The sequence below is a fragment of the Pseudonaja textilis genome, chromosome 12, assembly GCF_049901715.1.
Source record: "Pseudonaja textilis isolate UNSWEBS1 chromosome 12, rPseTex1.2, whole genome shotgun sequence".
Taxonomy (NCBI): Eukaryota; Metazoa; Chordata; class Lepidosauria; order Squamata; family Elapidae; genus Pseudonaja; species Pseudonaja textilis.
In genome coordinates, this window is record NC_142001.1 from 2,016,388 (window position 1) to 2,035,060 (window position 18,673).

General features: G+C 41.4%; 1 protein-coding gene across 7 annotated transcripts in view; it reads left to right on the forward strand.

The window, feature by feature from the left end:
• ARHGEF9 (Cdc42 guanine nucleotide exchange factor 9) overlaps positions 1-18,673 on the forward strand; it is a 263,763-nt gene that overhangs the window by 143,804 nt on the left and 101,286 nt on the right. For all 7 annotated transcript variants that reach the window (XM_087940852.1, XM_087940853.1, XM_087940854.1 and 4 more), the window contains one exon: positions 18,190-18,369. In XM_087940852.1, coding sequence (XP_087796978.1) covers positions 18,190-18,369 — 180 coding nt within the window. The remainder of the gene's footprint in view (positions 1-18,189; positions 18,370-18,673) is intronic.

The following is an 18,673-nucleotide window of genomic DNA, read 5'->3' on the forward strand; positions in this document are numbered from 1 at the left end:
TGGCTGATCATCTCCCTCCAGAGGGACGATAGACCCAGAACGCAGCTTTTATGGAAGACAGGAATGTATCTCTTCCAGAGATTAAAGATGGATTTGAGATGACAGAGAGTTCTACGTAGTAAGAGGTGGCTTGCTTTCCATTTTCAGACAGACAGTTCCTCTCCTGGAGGGGGAGAAAGCTAACCAAAAATCAGGAACCATTAGTCAGTTCAAAGGAGACCTTTTTAGTTTATCATTTCACTGTCATGCAAAAGAGGGTGTTCATTTCTCAAATAATGCAGTGAATCATTCTGTCCCATTGGGGTTTCTTCATGCTTCACTCCCCCACATCCTGAAAAGGGGATACTGTAGATTGAAATGGCTTCTCGGAATTAAATGTAGCTGGATGCATGGAAGGAAAAATCATTGGTCAGTTGAGCAGATTGCTCCAAAAATTTAGATTAAGAGGGCAAAAAAATGTAAGTTCTTCCTCATCAAAGACCGTACGCTCACCGGGGATATTTAAAGATTGATTTCAATTTGCATTTTTTCAGTAAACCTGATCTGTAATCTGATTAGAGCCTGCCCATGCTTCAGTTTGCACAATTCCCTGGATTTTGAGATGCGCTTCCTTTTGCACCAGGTCTTTGAAAATGTCATTTTGCATTTCCTTCTGCTCCACAAATGCTTCCTTCTTCCGCCTTGATCGGCTGCGAGGACGCAATGCAAAATGCGCTGCTCTTTTTGTTTTCTATGCTAATAAGGAGGTCTGGGCTAAAATTGCTTTCTGCACGATTGGGCACTGATGAGCAGGGTGGGGAAATGGGAATATGCACGAAAAGTGTGCCTTCTTTGTCCCTCCTGTTATTAAGGGAGAAATCATATCTAGCCAAGTAGATTTTGGCAAGGCTCACATCTCATTTGGTTGAGGTTTTTGTAACCATGGTTTCTTCAAAAAGAAAGGGTCCATGCAACACGTGAAGCTACAGCCAAAGTAACTCAACTCAAATCAACTCAAATCCATTTTTATTCTGTCACAGATAAGCAGATAAAACACAAAGTCACATTTCATTAAGATTAAATGGAAAAGTATAATTGTTCTAAAATATCTAAAAAGGAGTAGAGTTAATACTACAATGTACCTTATGAATTATAGAACAATATGGTCAAGAAGATAAAACCAGATTGATCTGATAGCAACATTTTGAGATAAAGTAACTTTAAAAAGTGGGAATCATTTTCTGGCAAGCACCAGTGAAAGTAACTCACAATACAGTTGGTTGCCTCTAGTTGAGATAGCTGGCACTTAAATCTAATGACTGACTGACTAACTAACTAACTGCCTAACTAACTGCTAGAAGTCAGGTCAGGTAGGTAAATGGCAATTTCCTGTGTTTGAATTTAGAAAAATAAGCTGTAGCAAGGCTTTCTTAGGAGAGAAAATTAGGAGAGAGAGGGATGCAGGAGTTACATTCATACAACCAATAAGCCACTATGGTCATGTTTGTGTTTATTTGGTCTGAGCCTCCCATGCTCTGCTGGGATCTAAAGTATTATGCAACCCAATGAATTCTAGTTCATTGACTAAACCATGATGAACAAAGCATGTTGTTTGAATTGGAAGTTCTTCCTCTTATTTCTTTCTTTCTTTCTTTCCTTCCTTCCTTCCTTCCTTCCTTCTTTCTTTCTTTCTTTCTTTCTTTCTTTCTTTCTTTCTTTCTTTCTTTCTTTCTTTCTTTCTTTCTTTCTTTCTTTCTTTCTTTCTTTCTTCCTCTGTCTTCCTTCTCAGTCTTCCTTCTTTTCTCTTCTTTTTTCAGAGCTCACAACAAGTAGCCCAAAAGCACAGTGCCTTGGGTGAAATGTGGTTACATCTAGGCCATCTCTAAGCCTGCTTCTAAATGCCCAACAAGCAGTGCCTCGACAGTCCCTGGGACTTCAGGGGTGAAATAGTAGCATGGCCTCCCAGTGTGTGTTCCATAAATGGAAGGCCAGGATCGTAAGCGCTGAGGAAGAAACCAGGTTCCAAGATCTCCCCCTCCCCACCCCCGCCCAAGAGATTGAAACGGACTTTACTCCATCAGGGAGGATTCCCCCTCCCATTTGAATGTTCCCAAAGATTTTTTAAAACCCATGGAACCAAAGAGCTCCTAACAGCCAGTGCTTTTTGGCAACTTCTTTTTTATGTAATTGTTCATAAATTGTCCTGCAATTTTTTCTCATGCAAATCACCCAGCTTTCATTTTTAACAAATCTGTTTCTATGCAACAAGCTTTTAAAATGGAGCTTTTCCCTAAATAAACTTTTTTTAAAAAAATAATGCTTTTTATATACAACTTATAGGAACAGTTCCTTTTTTATTTGAAAAAAGGACAGAATCTAATACTGTAGATGTGTAACGCAAGAATTAAACTTCAGATGGATGGAAATAGAACGTCCAAATCTACTTGCAGAATATCCATTCCATTCCATTCCATTTCATCCATCCACCCACCCACCCATCCATCAGTCATCCCCCTATCATTCATCCATCCATCCGTCCATAATATCCATCCATCTATCATCCAGCTATCCATCAATTCATGCCACCCATCTATCCACGCTATCTATCCATGCACCATCCATTACATCATACTGAGGTTCATTTATGAATTATAAAGCCTTTGTTTTCAAGTACCCTCTTTCAAAGTTGTCGTTTCCAGTATTAATTAGCTGCTTTATAAACTTTTTGGAGCTTTGCCAATTTCCTCCACCTTGGAACATCTTAAAATTTCTACTGTGATCACCAAATTATGTTTGAGCCATAGTCATATAGTAATGTCTAAGTTTTGTATGTGCTTGCGCATAAAAAAGGTTAGCACTTCAGAATCAGGACTGTTGTATTAAACCCAACGAAGAGAAATATTTGGAAGAAAAATTCCTTTCCTTATAAGCTGACAGTCTAGGGAGATTCTCAGACATCCATATCATGATTGTACTGAAGGTGTTTTTTCAAAAGGCAACCAGACTTTGTTTTTTCTTGAAGACATTTCGCTTCTCATCCAAGAAGCTTCTTCAGTTCTGAACTTCTGAAGAATTGAAGAAGCAAAATGTCTTCAAGGAAAAACAAAGTCTACTTGCCTTTTGAAAAAGCACCTTTGGGATAAGCTGATAGTTTCAATTTCAGACATTTGAGTGTGTAAATGTTTTAAAAATGAGAAATGCAAAGATATTGCATCGGGAAGGCTTTAAAATTCTCACTTCTTATTGCAACTGAAGCTGAATACAGGGAAAAGAGAATTCAGCTTGCCCATCGTTAATGATGCTGCAGGCAGTCACAGGTCTCATTTATTAAAACTGTGTTTGGAAATCGTAATGATACCGGCATACAGACTAACATTGAGAATGGACACTAGCCTAATCTTTGAAGACCAGCTGTAATTCCCAGAATTCCCAAACCAGCATATTTGCTGAGAATTTTGAAAATTAAAATATAATTTTCTCAACTTTTCAGTTTCTCTCAATTTCCATGTATTCAGACTAGTGTTTCTCAACTTTGCAACTTCGGGTGTGTGGAGGGCAATTCGGGGAGTTGACGTCCACATATCTTAAAGTTGCTAAGGTTGAGAAAAACACCAATCTGAACACATGGAAATTGAGAGAAATTGAGAAGTTAGGAGCTCATTTAGAAAAAATTTGATTTGTGATTCCCAATTTGCTCTTCTTAGTCAAGCTGGGGACTGATACAACCCAACAGCCTGACACTTCAGCCTCTGCTACTTTGAAAAATCACCAAGTGGAAATGGAACGGGGAAGTGAAGAAGAATGAGTCTCAGTTCTTCCTCTGTACATTTAATTGAATAAAGGATGAACTTCCTGGCCTCAGACAGCATTTTAAGAGGGGAAAAGAAATTACTTAGCAGCAGAACTTGGGTGAAAGTTAATAGCTGATTCTGCCTTATTAATTTGCACATGGAATATGCTTGAGTTTTAATGGGCCTCTTTTAGTTTTTAAACATGCCAACCAGCCAAAAGAAAGCAAAACTATCAGCCATAGTACAGATAACAAAATAGGGTTATTTTCTCCCCTGAAAAATGTCTTCTTATAATATACGTGCATTTGGTATATTCACACCGTGCGGTGCATATAGAATTCAATTGCAAAGAGCTTGGACCAAATCTTGGCTTACAAGGGCCCCCAGAGTTTCCATTTTATGGCTGTGTTTATGTCAGATCACTGGAAATCAGTAGCAAAAGTGCTAAGTTTGGAGGATACCCCTTTCTGCTTCTTTGCTCTCCATTTAAAAGGATGCCCAGTAGAAGCTCCACAATGTTTCTTAATACACCTGTTATGTTTCTTAACTTCTCTTCAGACAAATTAAAAAGAAAATTCTGGAAACTTTCAGCCTTAGCTTCTCTAGTTAACAGAATAACAAAGTTGGAAGAGACCTTGACTGTCTTCTAGTCCAACTCCCAGCTTGAGTAGGAAAGTCTGTACTCTATATCAGGGGTGTCAAACTCCTGGCCCGCGAGATGAATGTGTCACATGCTAGCTATGCCTCTGCCCAGTTAGAGAAGTCTAAGTACTCATGTGATGCCACCATGATGTTGTGTTTGACACCCCTGCTTTATACCAGTCCAGACAAACAGCTGTCCAGTCTCCTCTTAAAAGCCTCAAGTGATGGAGCACCCACAACTTCTGGAGGGAAGCCATTTCACTGACTGTAGTTTGAGGCCACAAAATTAATAGTTTTATCGTTGGCCATTATCCATTGTACGTGGTCCATCAAGATTATGGGATATCAATAATGTTCAGGACTCTGCAATTCCCCATAGTTGCAGTTTCCTTCTCCTGTGATATTGTCCCATGTCTTCAGGTTCTTCTCTAGTGACAGCACCAAACCCCTGGATGTGCTCTCTCTGTCCTCTCAAAACCAAAATTTCAGTGATAAAAGAGCCCCCCAAACTAATGGGGTTTCCAAGTTGAAAACATTTACTTTTGCCTGCATCAGAGTTTGAATTCATTGTTTGTCTTCTTCATCAGACTCAGGAAAATGACCATGAGATACTTAGGTGACCTAGAATGTAACAGGGAGTCATTTATTTTTATAAAAATAAGCAAAAATGGAGGATTGCCATGAAGGTCTATTGGAAAGGAGGAAAATTTAGGGGAGTATTGTCCTTAAGTCATTAAACCCTCATGAAGAATTACATTCTCAATAAAGTTGGCTCCTTTTAAGAAAGCAATTACTTTTTCCAATATGATGTCCTTGTAGAATCTCAGATAAATACCATGCAGCTGAAGTTCAGTACATCTGGAAGCCAGGTTATTCCAAATTTTTACATCTCTCTGTCTCTGCTTCTATTTCTACATACTATTTGATTACTATGTCATACATGTGTGTGTGTATGTGTTCATGTGTCTATATCTTCTGTCTGTTTATCTGTCTCTATCTATCTATCTATCTATCTATCTATCTATCCATCCATCCATCCATCCATCCATCCATCCATCCATCACTATGAACTATTATATGTATGTATGTATGTATGTATGTATGTATGTATGTATAGTATTCAGCTTTGTTTGGGTATTTTCCCATGTCATTATAGTTGTGCTTTTATATATATTGACTAGCTTTCACAAATAAATGAAGACAAGAATTTTAAGAAGTCTACTTGGGTCATTTTCAACCATAGTTCCACATATTTTTCAAATTCAACTCCTGATTCAAGAGTTGGATTTGAAAAATATGTGGAACAATGGTTGAAAATGACCTGAGTAGACTTCTTAAAATTCTTGTCTTCATTTATTTGTGAAAGCTAGTCAAGGCTGCACACATTTAGCAGGTAATCACTCTGAATCCCTGCTCTTCTGTCTTCTACTCCTTTCCTCACTTCATTTTTTTTCCTTTCTTCTTGTGAATCACAAAATAGAATATATTAATCGCCCACCCAAGCGTGTTGCTAATATTTGCTTTTTTTGCATCGGGAAGAATGAGTTCTTTGCATATTAAGTATCCAGAAAAAAGTAGCAAATAACACATTTCCTCCTTTCACACACACTTCTAAACTACTGGGAACCACTTGGTCATAAAATAATAAAGTGGGAAGGTGCCTTAAATGCCATCTAGTCTGATGCACAGGATTCACTAAAGCCCCCCTGAACCTCTTCGAATATCTTCAGCAAAAGGGATCTCAGCACTTCATGGAGTAGCGGTAGCTGGTTCCGGTGCTGAATGCCTCATAGAAAACCAGCTATATAGTGACTGACAGGTGCTTCCAAATTGAGACGAGAACCTGCTGGTTCACAGAGTCCTAAGCCAGTTAGGAAGCTCCTGGTCAGATGCTAACTTGAGCTTGGAAAATGAAAAAAATTATGGGAAGATGAGATGAAAGTCAGGAGTAAAATGCTGACTGAGTGGAATCAGGGTCTGCAGGTTGCAAATTGCAGTTCTGGGTTTCCACCCCATCTTCTGGCAGGCAGAGAAGCAACATTGAATTAAGGGGAAATTTCCTGACAGAACAATAAATCAGTGTAATGGTTTGCCTCCAGAAGTTGTGGGTGCTCCATCACTGGAGATTTTCAAGAAGAGACTGGACAGCCATTTGTCTGGAATGGCCTAGGCTCTCCTGCATGAACAGGACGTTGGGCTAGAAGACCTCCCCGGTCCCTTCCAACCCTATTATTCTATGATCTAACTGTCCAGAATTTCCTTGTAGCAGGAAAGCAATACTATGGATTAAAACTGACAAAAGACATTGTCACTTTGCTTCCCTGGGAAGAGGTCTTTGCCAATGATGCGGTTGCTTTCATGCTAGAAAACGGCTCTCTAGGGGCTGTGCCCACTTGTAGTGGGGCTGGGTTTCCCCACTGAAACTAAATCAAAATTGTTTGGGTGAATGGCAGTTGTGAGTTTCCAGCACTGTAGTAAGACGATTAAAATATGATGGCATGAACTGAGGATTGGGAAATTTGGCAAAATCAGAAATGATATACAGGTAGTCCTCAACTTACGACCACAATTGAGCCCAAAATGTATGTTGCTAAGTGAGAAATTTGTTATGTGAGTTTTGCCCCATGTTACGACTTTTCTTGCTACAGTTGTTAAGTGAATCACTGCAGTTGTTAAGTTAGTAACACGGTTGTTAAGTGAATCTGGTTTCTCCGTTGATTTTGCTGGTCAAAAGGTTGCCAAAGGGGATCGTGTGAGCCCTGGACCCGGCAATACGAGTCAACTGTCAAGCATCCGAATGCAAATCACATGATCACTGAAATGCTGCAATGGCCGTAAGTGTGAAAAATGATCATGTCACTTTTTTCAGTGCCGTTGTAACTTTGAACGGTCACTAAGTGTGATGACCCGGGGCATGGCATAAAAGCAGCAAAGTCACAAAAGTAGGTAAAGTCCCTTTAATTCCACCAACTTGGCTCCCAATGTTCAGTTATCATCGGCTGGAGAAAAAAAATCTCCCAAGAACAGCCTTTAAAGGGAAGAAATCCATTCTGAACCCAAAGTACACATACATTATAAATAAAAACCAACACAAACCACGCTGCAGCAATTGACGAGACAGGGCAGGATAAGGAACTGCAGACATCCAAAAGATAACGAATCACACACAGTTGGGAGGATGCCAGAACCCAGATAAACCTCGACAAAAAAAGATAATGCATGCTTTGCTTCCAGCAACTTTGCTATGCGTAGTTTGCCTTTTTAAACAGTTTTTCCGGCTGCAGCTAATGAAGGGGATCAGGGCCCTTTCCTCCCCCGTAACCCATGTTGCTCCCTTATCCATTCCTCCCTGCGTGCCCTAGGATGAAGAGGGGGTGGCCCTGAGTCTTCCTCTGAATGTCCAGCCGGACTGTGCCCTTCCCCTGTTTCTTCCACAGCCACAAGAGCCACACTCCCACTCCTTGTCAGCTGCTCGACCTCCCCCTCGGAACCAGATTCCAACAGGGGCATGACACTAAGCGAACTGTTGTAAGTCAAAGACTGCCTGTGAATAACTCTCTTTTCCAGCCTATCATGCCATGTTTTCTCTCCAGTTTTTGGAGAGATAAATGTGTTAAGATAAGCCTCCGTTCATATGTCTTTCAAACCAAGGTTGGCTGCTGGAACCTCATATATCAGGGAAAATTCTTTGCCACAGTCTTTTTCTGGAGTGCACTGTGACTGCCCAGCATAATTTAGAGACCTGATGGTCCCCATCTGAGTACTAACCAAATCTCCATCTGTATAGGGTTTTTTTTATATCTGCCAAGGTTAGCTAGCCACCCGTAGACAAACCTAAAGTCCATAGGCAAAGGGAAAATTAGATAATTCTAAACTTTCCCTCAACTACTGATGATTTCATGATCATGTCCAGCTCTCTGACCTTGAATTCTCTGGAGGCCTTCCATCTACATTCACAGAACATATCTAATTATGATTGCAATTATTATTATAATGGGTGTGCTGCCGACAACTCTGGACGGCTACAAGATTAAAAACATTCAAATCAGGAAAGAAGAAAACAATAGACAAAAATAAGGATCAAGATGAGAAGGATGACAAAAAACCCTGTCAGGAACAAACAAAATAAACCCACATAATCCAAAGGGGGCTAAAATCAAAATTCCATTTTTTCCAAATTTAAGCAAGTCCAGAAGTGGTTTCCAGATAGAAAACTAGATGGGTTCTTCTCTTTAATTAAAACAGTTTCACCATCTCTACCCTCTCCTTTGCCAGCCAATCTTAGTCATTTCTGACCAATAAGCACATCGGTTGACATTCATTTCCAGCATAAGGCTCACTCTATTTTCTCCTCATTTTCCTTTCTTCTCTAGAGAAGGGAAATCAGTCTGGTGTTCAATTCCCATCATCCTCAGTTCAGCATGGCCAATGGTGAGGTATTACAAGGGCTTTAGTCCAAACTACCCGCAAAGCCCTTTTGAAAATCTCTGTTTCAATTGAGATGTTGGCTACTTTTCTCTTTGTCTGGGGGATGACTTATTCTTGTCATTTATTTTGTATTGCTCTGACATTTTTTTTCACTTCCACTGTCTGAAATTGGTCTCTGGTTCAACCTGTAACTGCTCCTTTGTGGTCAGGGCTATTTGTCTGTCAATTCCAACCTCACTCTTTCTGAGGTTTTTCCACTGTTGGTTCAAAATCCTCAGTTCTGGTGCTTCTTAGCTGCACATCTTCCTTCTTGGAATGGAGGAGAAAGAGAAGGGGAGGGAAGAAGAAGGAATAAAAACTGTGGGGCCCTTGGTGCTCTCTGGGCTGGGTGGTTTTCTTGCAGACGTTTCATTATCCAAACTAGGTAACATCAACAGTGCTAGATGTGCTAGTTTGGGTAATGAAACATCCGCAAGAAAACCACCAAGCTCAGAAAGCACCAAGGGCTCTTCATTTCAACCCTGTGCTACAAATATTCTCCTTAGTTTGTACATTTCCTTTCTTCAGATGAGTCTTCCCGCTTGCTTTCCTCATAGTTGGTCTCCTTCACCTCCCCAGTATGAGACTCACAGTGGGCCTTTTCTCTTCCCCACAGTTTGCTTCATTTATTCCCCTAGACCTGTTTGCTTATTGATTAAAAAAAAATTTTTTTTTGGAACCCTCTTTAGCTGAAGTTCTTCACGTGGTTTTCAGAAAAAGCAGTCAACCAAAAAACCACAAGATTCAAATGAGATTCAGGAAGATAGCATTACAATGCCAATGTGAAATTGCACCTGTCCCCAAGGTTTAACAGAAATTATCAGGATTCCACTGGATCTTCTAGGGAGGGATGTAAACTCCAGCAGATCAAGTTCAGTTAATAACAAAGCAGCAATAAGACTTTTGAAAGTCAAGGTCGCCATTTTGAATGGCTTTGGGTGAGACCATCAGAACCCCATAGAAACTGATAACAATCTTGAAATCCAGTAAAAGGAGCCTTGGTTGCATATAAACAATTTGAGTTGAGTTTATATTCCGTTAAATCAAAACGTTTCATTCACCTGCCTTTGTCTTGTCCTGATCTGACCTGTTTGGAGGAAAGCCCTACAACCCTAACTTTTCATGTCACATTTTAAGTTTTCTTGCCTTATTTTAAACTTTTATACTCAGGGTTTTTTATGTTTAAAATTTTTTTTATATGCTTTTAATATTCTCTTGGTGAGGGAGATTGGCAGTTTCTAAATATAAAATAAAATCAATAAATAAAATAAATCCTAAATAGGTGTGCCTTAAGCCTTGCAGAAGCTTCATGACCTGTTTGCAACATAGTAAAGGGGAGGGGATGCAAAAAAGTTGCTAGCCCTCATTGAAAACAACTTGATTTGGAAGTGAGAGTTGGTGGTAGAATCTTGAGATACCCCGAGAACTACAGGCTGGACCTTGAAGTCACATGGCTCTTTTGGATTGTGTGTAGTGCACCAGAATGGCTGTTGCGGTCAGGATTTCTTTGTAAAGTTTTCCTTCTGCTATTCATATACTGATCTTGCTGTTTACAAGGAATTCAACCATCTTCCCTCAATCCTTCTGGATTCAAAATAATGAAAGTATAGAGCCATAATTCAGGTTTTTCCCCAAACTTTTCATTTTAATGGACTCTCAGTAGACCAAGCGGCCCCCAATCTTTGGGGCACCAGGGACCAGTTCCATGGAGGAAGGGGGGATGGTTTTGTGTGCTGCCTACACTCCACGGATGGGCCTTCACTTGTTTGTGTGGCCCAGTTGCTGGCATGTTGCAGACTGGTGCCGATCCAAGGATGAGGAAGGGAGGTTGGGAACCCCTGATGTAGATCATTCAATTATTTAGGAATAGGAGGGGATGAAGGCAGGACCAAGCTGAACAGAGTTTCTCCTGTTTTTATCATCTATCCCAGGCTGGTTTTCTTCAGTCTGGGTGGGAGTTGTGGTGGTGGCAATTACCTGAATATATATTTTTTCATATTTTGCCTAATCACCCTATCGCCTCTTATCTTAAAAGTTATATCAAGAGGTGATAGAGAGGTAAGATTGCTTTGCCATCCTGGAGCTGGCCAATAATAATTAGATTTTTAGGATTACAAGTGGATTCAGTGAGCCGTTTCCTTCATTTTGTCCTCCTTCTGATTTTGTGCACAATCACCAATGAAGACTCTAAAATAGTCTCCAGTTGAAGGCAGTGGTCATCAGGTCAACTGGCACTAAAGGGAAACTGGACAAATTAATTGAAAATTGGGTAATTAATGGCAACTATGCTTGACAGTTATTTTGAGTCATAGGAAATAAGCCGTAACTGCCTGATTCTGGCATTGGATGATTATCAAATGAAGGGAAGGACTAGTGGTGACATGATAGCACCTTCCATCTTCTGTTATCCTGTTAGTCCAATATTTGAGGGGCTGACACAAAGAAGAGGGGCGTCAACCTATTCCCCAAAGCTGCTGACAGCAGGACAAGAAGTAGCAGATGAAAGCTTTATCAAAGACAGATCCAACCTGGAACGAAGGAGACGTTTCCCAGGAGTGAAAATAATTAATCAATAGAACCATGGCTTCCAAAGGTTGCGGGTGCTCCATCATTGGAGGTTTTCAAGAAGAGACTGGACAGCCACCTGGAGACAGCAGAGGTTGGACTAGAAGACCTCCAAGGTCCCTCCCAACTCTCTTATTCTCTATTCTGTTCTGTATCCCTTTGTCTTGAGCTTCCAGGAGCTTCCATGTTGGCTGCTGTGGGTCACAGAATGATAGCATAAAAGAATTTTTGGTGTTCCTCAGATTTTCTTAATCACATTGATTTTACACAAAAGGTTGGGATTCCAAATTACCTTTGCATTCCAAAGGTCCAAGATTCAATGTTGAAATTTTAATATTTTTCATATTTATCGTTGTTTTTATATCTGTGCTCTGCAGTGAGTTACCCTGCAGTACTGCTTTCTAATCACTGTGTGACCACTGTGTGACCATAGACCACATGGAGAGATGTAAATTACAGAAACCCATATTGGCTCGGTTGTCACCCTGGTCAATGAGGCACTAGGTGTTTGAATTTCTAGACCTCTGGTGACAAATGGGCTACAAGACTCAGGACTGTTGGCTAAGCAACCAAGGCCAGCAGCTGTAGAACTGCTGGGAGAAAAAAATGCTTACCCCTCACAAATATACAGAGATTGAAAACATCCTACAACAATAACCATGAAACATCAAAATCCGTCAATCCCAGGTTCTTCGGAAAGACTAGATAGGTTGATTAAAACGCCAAATCTAGTCTAAACCTCTGTCTGACTGTGTGATCAACCATAATAAAATCTGTAGGAGAAAAACATTTAGCATCAGGACTGTTTATTGAGTTAAACTCGACTGGGATTGTCCTTTATTCTAAACTGTGGCTTGCTGAATAGCAACTTAGATCATTCTGAAAAGCTAACAGGAATAGAATGGCTTGCTGGGATGCATTAATCCAGCCAGAATAAGCCAGCTTCAAGTACATGTGGGGAAAGTAGTAAATCCATTGAAAAAATATATTTTGTCCTCAAGGCCTTTGTATTCAATTCCTGCATTTTTAAATAGAATGGGGAGAAAGGGAGACCAGACACAGAGAAGATCAGAATCTACAGTAATATTCTACCATTGTGGAGTGCATAATGTGGTACAATGGCCTGATGTCTCAGGGGAATAATGCCAGGTTTAATGTTAGGAAAAACGTTGAGGAACAGTAGCTTAACGTTGGAAGTAATGATCTGGCAAAGTTGCAGGCCTTCCTCTTGGATGTATTCAAGCTAAGGCTAGGCCAGTGTTTTTCAACCGTGGCAACTTGGTTTGGTGGACTTCAATTCCCAGAATTCTCCAGCCAGCATTGCAGGCTGGGGAATTATGAGAATTGAAGTCCACACATCTTCAAGGGACTCAGGTTGAGAAACATGGATGTAGAACTAAGTTGTGCCTGCTGAGAAAGAAGTTTCAAATATCATGATTGGGATGGAATAAAAGTGGACACGAGGTTGACTGCCCCTGTATCTCAGGTACTTTGAAAGCCAAGAAGGAGGAGGAATTGTGTGGGGATTTAGTTACCACGGAGTATGAAATAATGCTGTTACAGAAACTTGCCAAGGTTGAACAACACTGGTTTAGATAGTCATCTGCTGTCAGGGATGCTTTTAATTTGGATATCTGCACTGGGTATGGACTCCATGGTCCCAATGGATCCCTCCCAACCAGATTCTATTATCTCTTCCCTACTGGGTTAGAAGGAGCCTTGTCTTTGATGCCCACATAACTGTTTTGCGTTATCTCCTAAGATCTAAAAAGCTGTTGAGTAATTAAGCACGAATGCCTTTCTCAACTCAAGTTTTCCCTTAGCAGCTGGAGGCAAGATAGGGTAGAGCTGCAAAGCAAAGAGAGAGAGAGAGAGAGCGACCAGGACAAAATATCTGCTAAATTATTGCTTTTCTGTCCTATTCTAGGCACAGCCGCTTGCCAAGCCACAGAAGGAAGGGGGGAAAATGAAAAGGGAAGGTCAATCTGTAATCATTTCAAATAATAATTAAAAATAACCCATATATTCCAAAAGGCCAAAGCAATTGAATTGCTCCTTAGAGCAGTCTTAGAATAGCAATGGGGGAGATAAGCAGAAATGAAGAAAGGGAGGTGGGATTGCCAAGGGCAGTGGGGCAGAACGGAGCAGGGGAAATCAATGGATATATTTTTTTTTGTCAAATGAAAGGGGTTTTTTTTTGCCTTGACTGGTTGGATGCCCTTGAGATACATGAGCGTGAGAGCAACAAGAAGCCTCACCCAGCATGGCTGGTGTCAGGGTGAGAGTAACAGAATAACAGGGAGAGATCTTGGAGGTCTTCTAGTCTGACCCCCTGCTCAGGCAGGACACCTTTACTATTGCAGACAAATAGCTGGCTCTTTTTGAAAACCTCCAATGATGGAGCAGCCACAACTTCTGCAGGCAAGCTGTTCCACTAATTAATTGTTCTATCCGTCAATAAATTTATCCTCAGTTCTAGGTTGCCTCTCTCCTTGATCCTTCTGTTGCTTCTTATCCTGCCTTCGGGTGTTACGGAGAATAGGGTGACCCCCTCTTCTTTATGACAGCCCCTCAAATATTGGAACACTGCTGTCATGTCTGGTCTAGTGAAAAGTCCTTATTTTCAACAGACTAGGCATACCCAGTTCCTGCAGGCATTCTTCATATGTTTTAGCCTCCAGTGCCCTAATCCTTTTTATTGTTCTTCTCTGTACTTTTAGGGGGTCTCTTTCTAGGTATTAACCATAGCTTGTGTATGCAGGGACACACACACACACACACACTCCATGATTTCCCACACTGACAAGGAAAGTTTGAAGGAAGCTCTAATCTGGTTCACCCTGAAGAATTGTCCCGAAACTCCTTTCATTCAGCTTCAGTTCAAGTCTCATTCCATTCTGCTGTCCAGCATCCTCTGTGTCTGTTTCCCCATCTATTATCTTATGAATCTTCTAACTTATTTTATTATTCTTTTATTTAGTTTTAAGGCTTCCCACTCCCTGAGTGATTTTTGGGTGGCTTTCCAGAGGGTTAAAAGATCAAAACAGAACAACCACCTTAATCACAGCAATCAAACAACTGCAGTAAAACCATCCCAACGTGGAAAAACTCGATGTTCAACGTTTTAGTAGATTCTCCTGGCTTGGTGCCTACCGAAAGAGCTAGATCTTTAAAGCTTTTGTGAAGGTTGTTTAGTTGTACTGAATCCTATTCTGAAAGCTCACTGAGATGAGTGAAGGCCATCAGTTTCCTCCAGGAACCTCTGGAGCTGCATCCTCATCTCTTGGGCATCATGTCAATTGGTGGGAGCCATAGTTTAGCAGGAGCCCCATATTTAACATGGCATCTTCACTTAAAAAGGACATTGCAGTGAGTTGCTGGATGATAAGTGATCCAATTCTTCTTTATGGGCAATATAGTTATACTTACAGGAGGATGGGAACCCAGTGAATAAGATGAGGAGGCGAAGTAGGTGGAGGCTTCATCCACATATGGTCAAGTCTAGTTTTTTTCTTTTGCATTTTCTGAACTGTCCCTCAATTTTAGGACCGCCAAGATGAGTGTTTCTGGGTTTTCTGGCTTGAAGGTGATAAGGCCCCTTGCCACCAGATTTTGAGGGAGGTGATTGGGTGACTTCCAGCAGTGAAGTAGTGAGGAGGTTCTGGTGAAAGACAGAGCTCAAGACAGCCACCCATGAACTGGGTGCCCCAATGGTGCATTCAGTGTCTCTAGATCCATGATGGTGTGAGCGTATAAAAGGCAGGAGTGTATCTTGGACAAAACTCTTTCTTCTACCTGGTCCATCCACCTCAATGGTCTTCAACTAACAAAGGTGTGCAACTAAAAAGAGTCAAAATAATTCTGGAATGAAAAATAATGCTTCCATCTGACCAGGGAGGCGACACGTTCTGGCCCCGCCTGGTTTAGCGAAGGGGAAAAAAGTCCCGATATATCACATGATGCTGCCGTGATGGTGTGAGTTTGAGACCCCTGATTTAGAGGAACTGTTCTACACACAATCTCCATTAGCAAGCTTCAGCAATAATTCTCTATTTTGAAGTCCTCCTGCCTAAACTACTCTTTTAAATCTTTGGTTTTTCTCCTTTTTAAAAAAAAGCAATAAAGGCATCAGCGGCTTCTAGGGTCACGGCTGATAGATCTTGCTGAGGGTGGTACTTGTGGAATTCCACTTGAGAGGCCTGAAAAAGAACACGGGAACGGAGCCTGTAAATAAGTAATGGGAACTTTCCCTGACATTTTTCCTTTTGACAGCACTAAAGGAAAGAGCGGGGAGAAACACTGCAGCAGAGAGGCAGAAAGAGTCGGAAAAGTCGAAAGGAACTGGTAGGCAAGGAGCCCACCAATGGCTTCAGAAGAATCACTTTCCATGATTGGCAAGGCCTGATAAGAATAACGGAATCCTAGAATAATAGTGTTTGAAGGACCCTTGGAGGTCTTCTAACTCCTGCTACAACTGCAACTCCTGCTCCAGGAGGAGCCCCTACACCATTTCAGGCAAGGGGCAGTCTAGACCCTTCCTAAAAGGCTCCAGGGATGGAGCCCCCACCACCTCTCAAGGCAGGTCCTTCCATTAGTTAATTGTTCTCAATGCCGGGATTTTTTCCCCTTAGTTCTAGGTTGCTTCTCTCCTGGCTTAGTTTCCATCCTTTGCTTCTTGTTTTGCAGTGCTCTTCCAAGTGTTCTTTCCCTGTGTAAATTTTTTTTTGGAAAAGTTGCATTAAAAAGTTTAGTAGGGCCAGCTACACTCTATAGTAGTTTAAACTTTCTATCCCTCCATATCCACAGAGACTAGTATCAAGGCCACGTGAAGTGTTAGTACCACTTTATACTGCACTGGTGAGGCCACACTTGTAATACTGCATCCAGTTTTGGTTACCACAATATAAAAAATACGTTTGAGACACTAGAAAGAGTAGAGAGAAGAGAAACAAAGATGATTAGGGAACTGGAGGCGAAAACATATGAAGAACAATCGCAGCAATTGGATATGTCTAGTCTTGTGAAAAGAAGGACGAGGAGTGACTTGGTAGCAGCCTTACAATATTTCAGGAGCTGTCCTGAGAGAGACCAGAGGGTTGATCTACTCTCACAAACACCTGAGGGCAGGACAAGAAATAATGGATGGCTACGTATCAAGGAGAGATCCAATCTAAAACTAAGAAGACATTTCCTGAGAGTAAGAACAATTAATGAATGGGATGGCTTTGATTCTGTCATGGACCATCCTAAGGGGAGGATGGCTTGACACTTGGCCTCTTGCTCTCTTGTTCAAGAGAGGTTGTGAGGAAGGGGTCTTCCAAGAAGGTTATTTTTCCTACACCAGTTTAGATGTTGAATGGCACTTGCATTCTTGATATGGCAGAGATCTCTAGTACAGACAAGTGATGGCTGATGTTCTTAGCCATCAATCACAAATTCTTAACTTGAAGTGAAATGAGATTTGAACTAGCGTGAAGATTCATAAGGCTAAGATTTGTTCATTATGTCAAATTATGTTAGGTGAAAAAAAAACCAAAACCAAAACTCCACAACCAGGTCCAAAAGCAGACGTTCCAAATTACTGGTTTATTGCTAAAGCCTATGCCCAGGAGGAACCTTCTCAGCTAGAACTTGATTAGGTCCATGGCATTCAAGGAGGGTTGACTTAGTTCTTTTGTGTCTACACTTTTGCCTCACTTAACTCCTCCCCCTGCCAGTTCTTCTCCTACGTCTTGTCGGAACATTCATAGTGCTTACTGTTAGCATTAGAAGACGGTAGGAAATGGAGGAACTAATTAAATATCCTCCTCATTGCAGAGTCATTCTGTGGAGGCTTTCAGCCAACCAACTAGCTAGATTATTCTGTCCTGTGCTCCGTCTTTTTCTTTCCCATCTGATATTCAGTATTCCGGGTTTATGTGGAATGTTTCATCTTTATTGCACTCTTTCTCCCACGCACCCCAGCCCAGTTTTTTTTTAAGATGATGCGAAAAACATTCTTCCATCTATTATGTCAGATTCTCAGAGAGAAGGCTCAGCGGGAACCGTGACTTGATAGCTTTCGGGGTGTAAGGGTAGAGGCTGGACATGTGACTTTTTGCACGTGTCTTCAGTTGCAGCCTATAATGCTATATTGGTAGTCCTTGACAACTGGGACCAGGTTTTCCAAGCAGGGCAGTTGTTACACACCCAACTTTACAATGTTTTTGCGATCGTGGTTAAGCAAGTCACTGCAGTTGTTAAGTGAATCATGCAGTTGTTAAGCTTATCTGACTTTCCCCATTGACTTTGCTTGTTAGAAGCTGGCTGGTAAGGTTGCAGGTCCTGATCACCAGACCTCCAGGATGTTGCAACCGTTGGAAAATTATGCCGGTTATCAGGTCATAATTTGGATCCTGGGATATTGCAACGGTTGTAAGTCTGAGGATCAGTTGTAAATCACTTTTTTTCAAAGCATTGTAATTTTGAACATCTCTAAATGAATGGTCATTAATCTTAGTCTGGCAGAGAAAATCCTATAAAGAGAAGACCCTGAAATGACTTGCATGGCATCATTTGGTCACAGACCTTCCTTGGCCAGGTGGTCCAAACTGCCCACGTTCTTTCAGAAGGAAGGGACTGGCATTCCCACTAGGTGCAAGGCGCATGGCTTCCTCATCCTCTCTGAATCGGGGTGGCGGGAGGAGGTGGCTTTCTCCCTGGGGGAGGAGAACATGGCTAATGGGCCTTGTGTTTGTCTTTCAAGCTGATCAGTGGCGGTTCGATTGTCAGTGCCGAGGCAGTATGGGATCACGTCACCATGGCCAACCGGGAGTTGGCGTTTAAAGCGGGAGACGTTATCAAGGTGCTCGATGCCTCCAACAAGGACTGGTGGTGGGGACAGATCGACGATGAAGAGGGCTGGTTTCCGGCCAGCTTTGTAAGGGTGAGTAGCGTCGGTTTTTCTCATTTTCCGCTCCTTGCTCCATCTAGCTGGCTTCATCACAAAGAGGAATGGCTGGGCCCTGTGTTGGGGTAGGGGCAGGCCAGATTTGGTCACCCCTTTGGATGGATTGAGGGAGTGAGGGAGTGAATGAGGGAATGGCATATCCTACATGGGCTTGCAATATATATTAACATTTCTCCAGATTAAAAAATGCAATAAAATACAAATGTTAAAAAGATTCTATGTTCAAATAGTAGGCCATCTAATCATTGCGGTGCAGCACTGTTTATATGAAAAAAAAAAT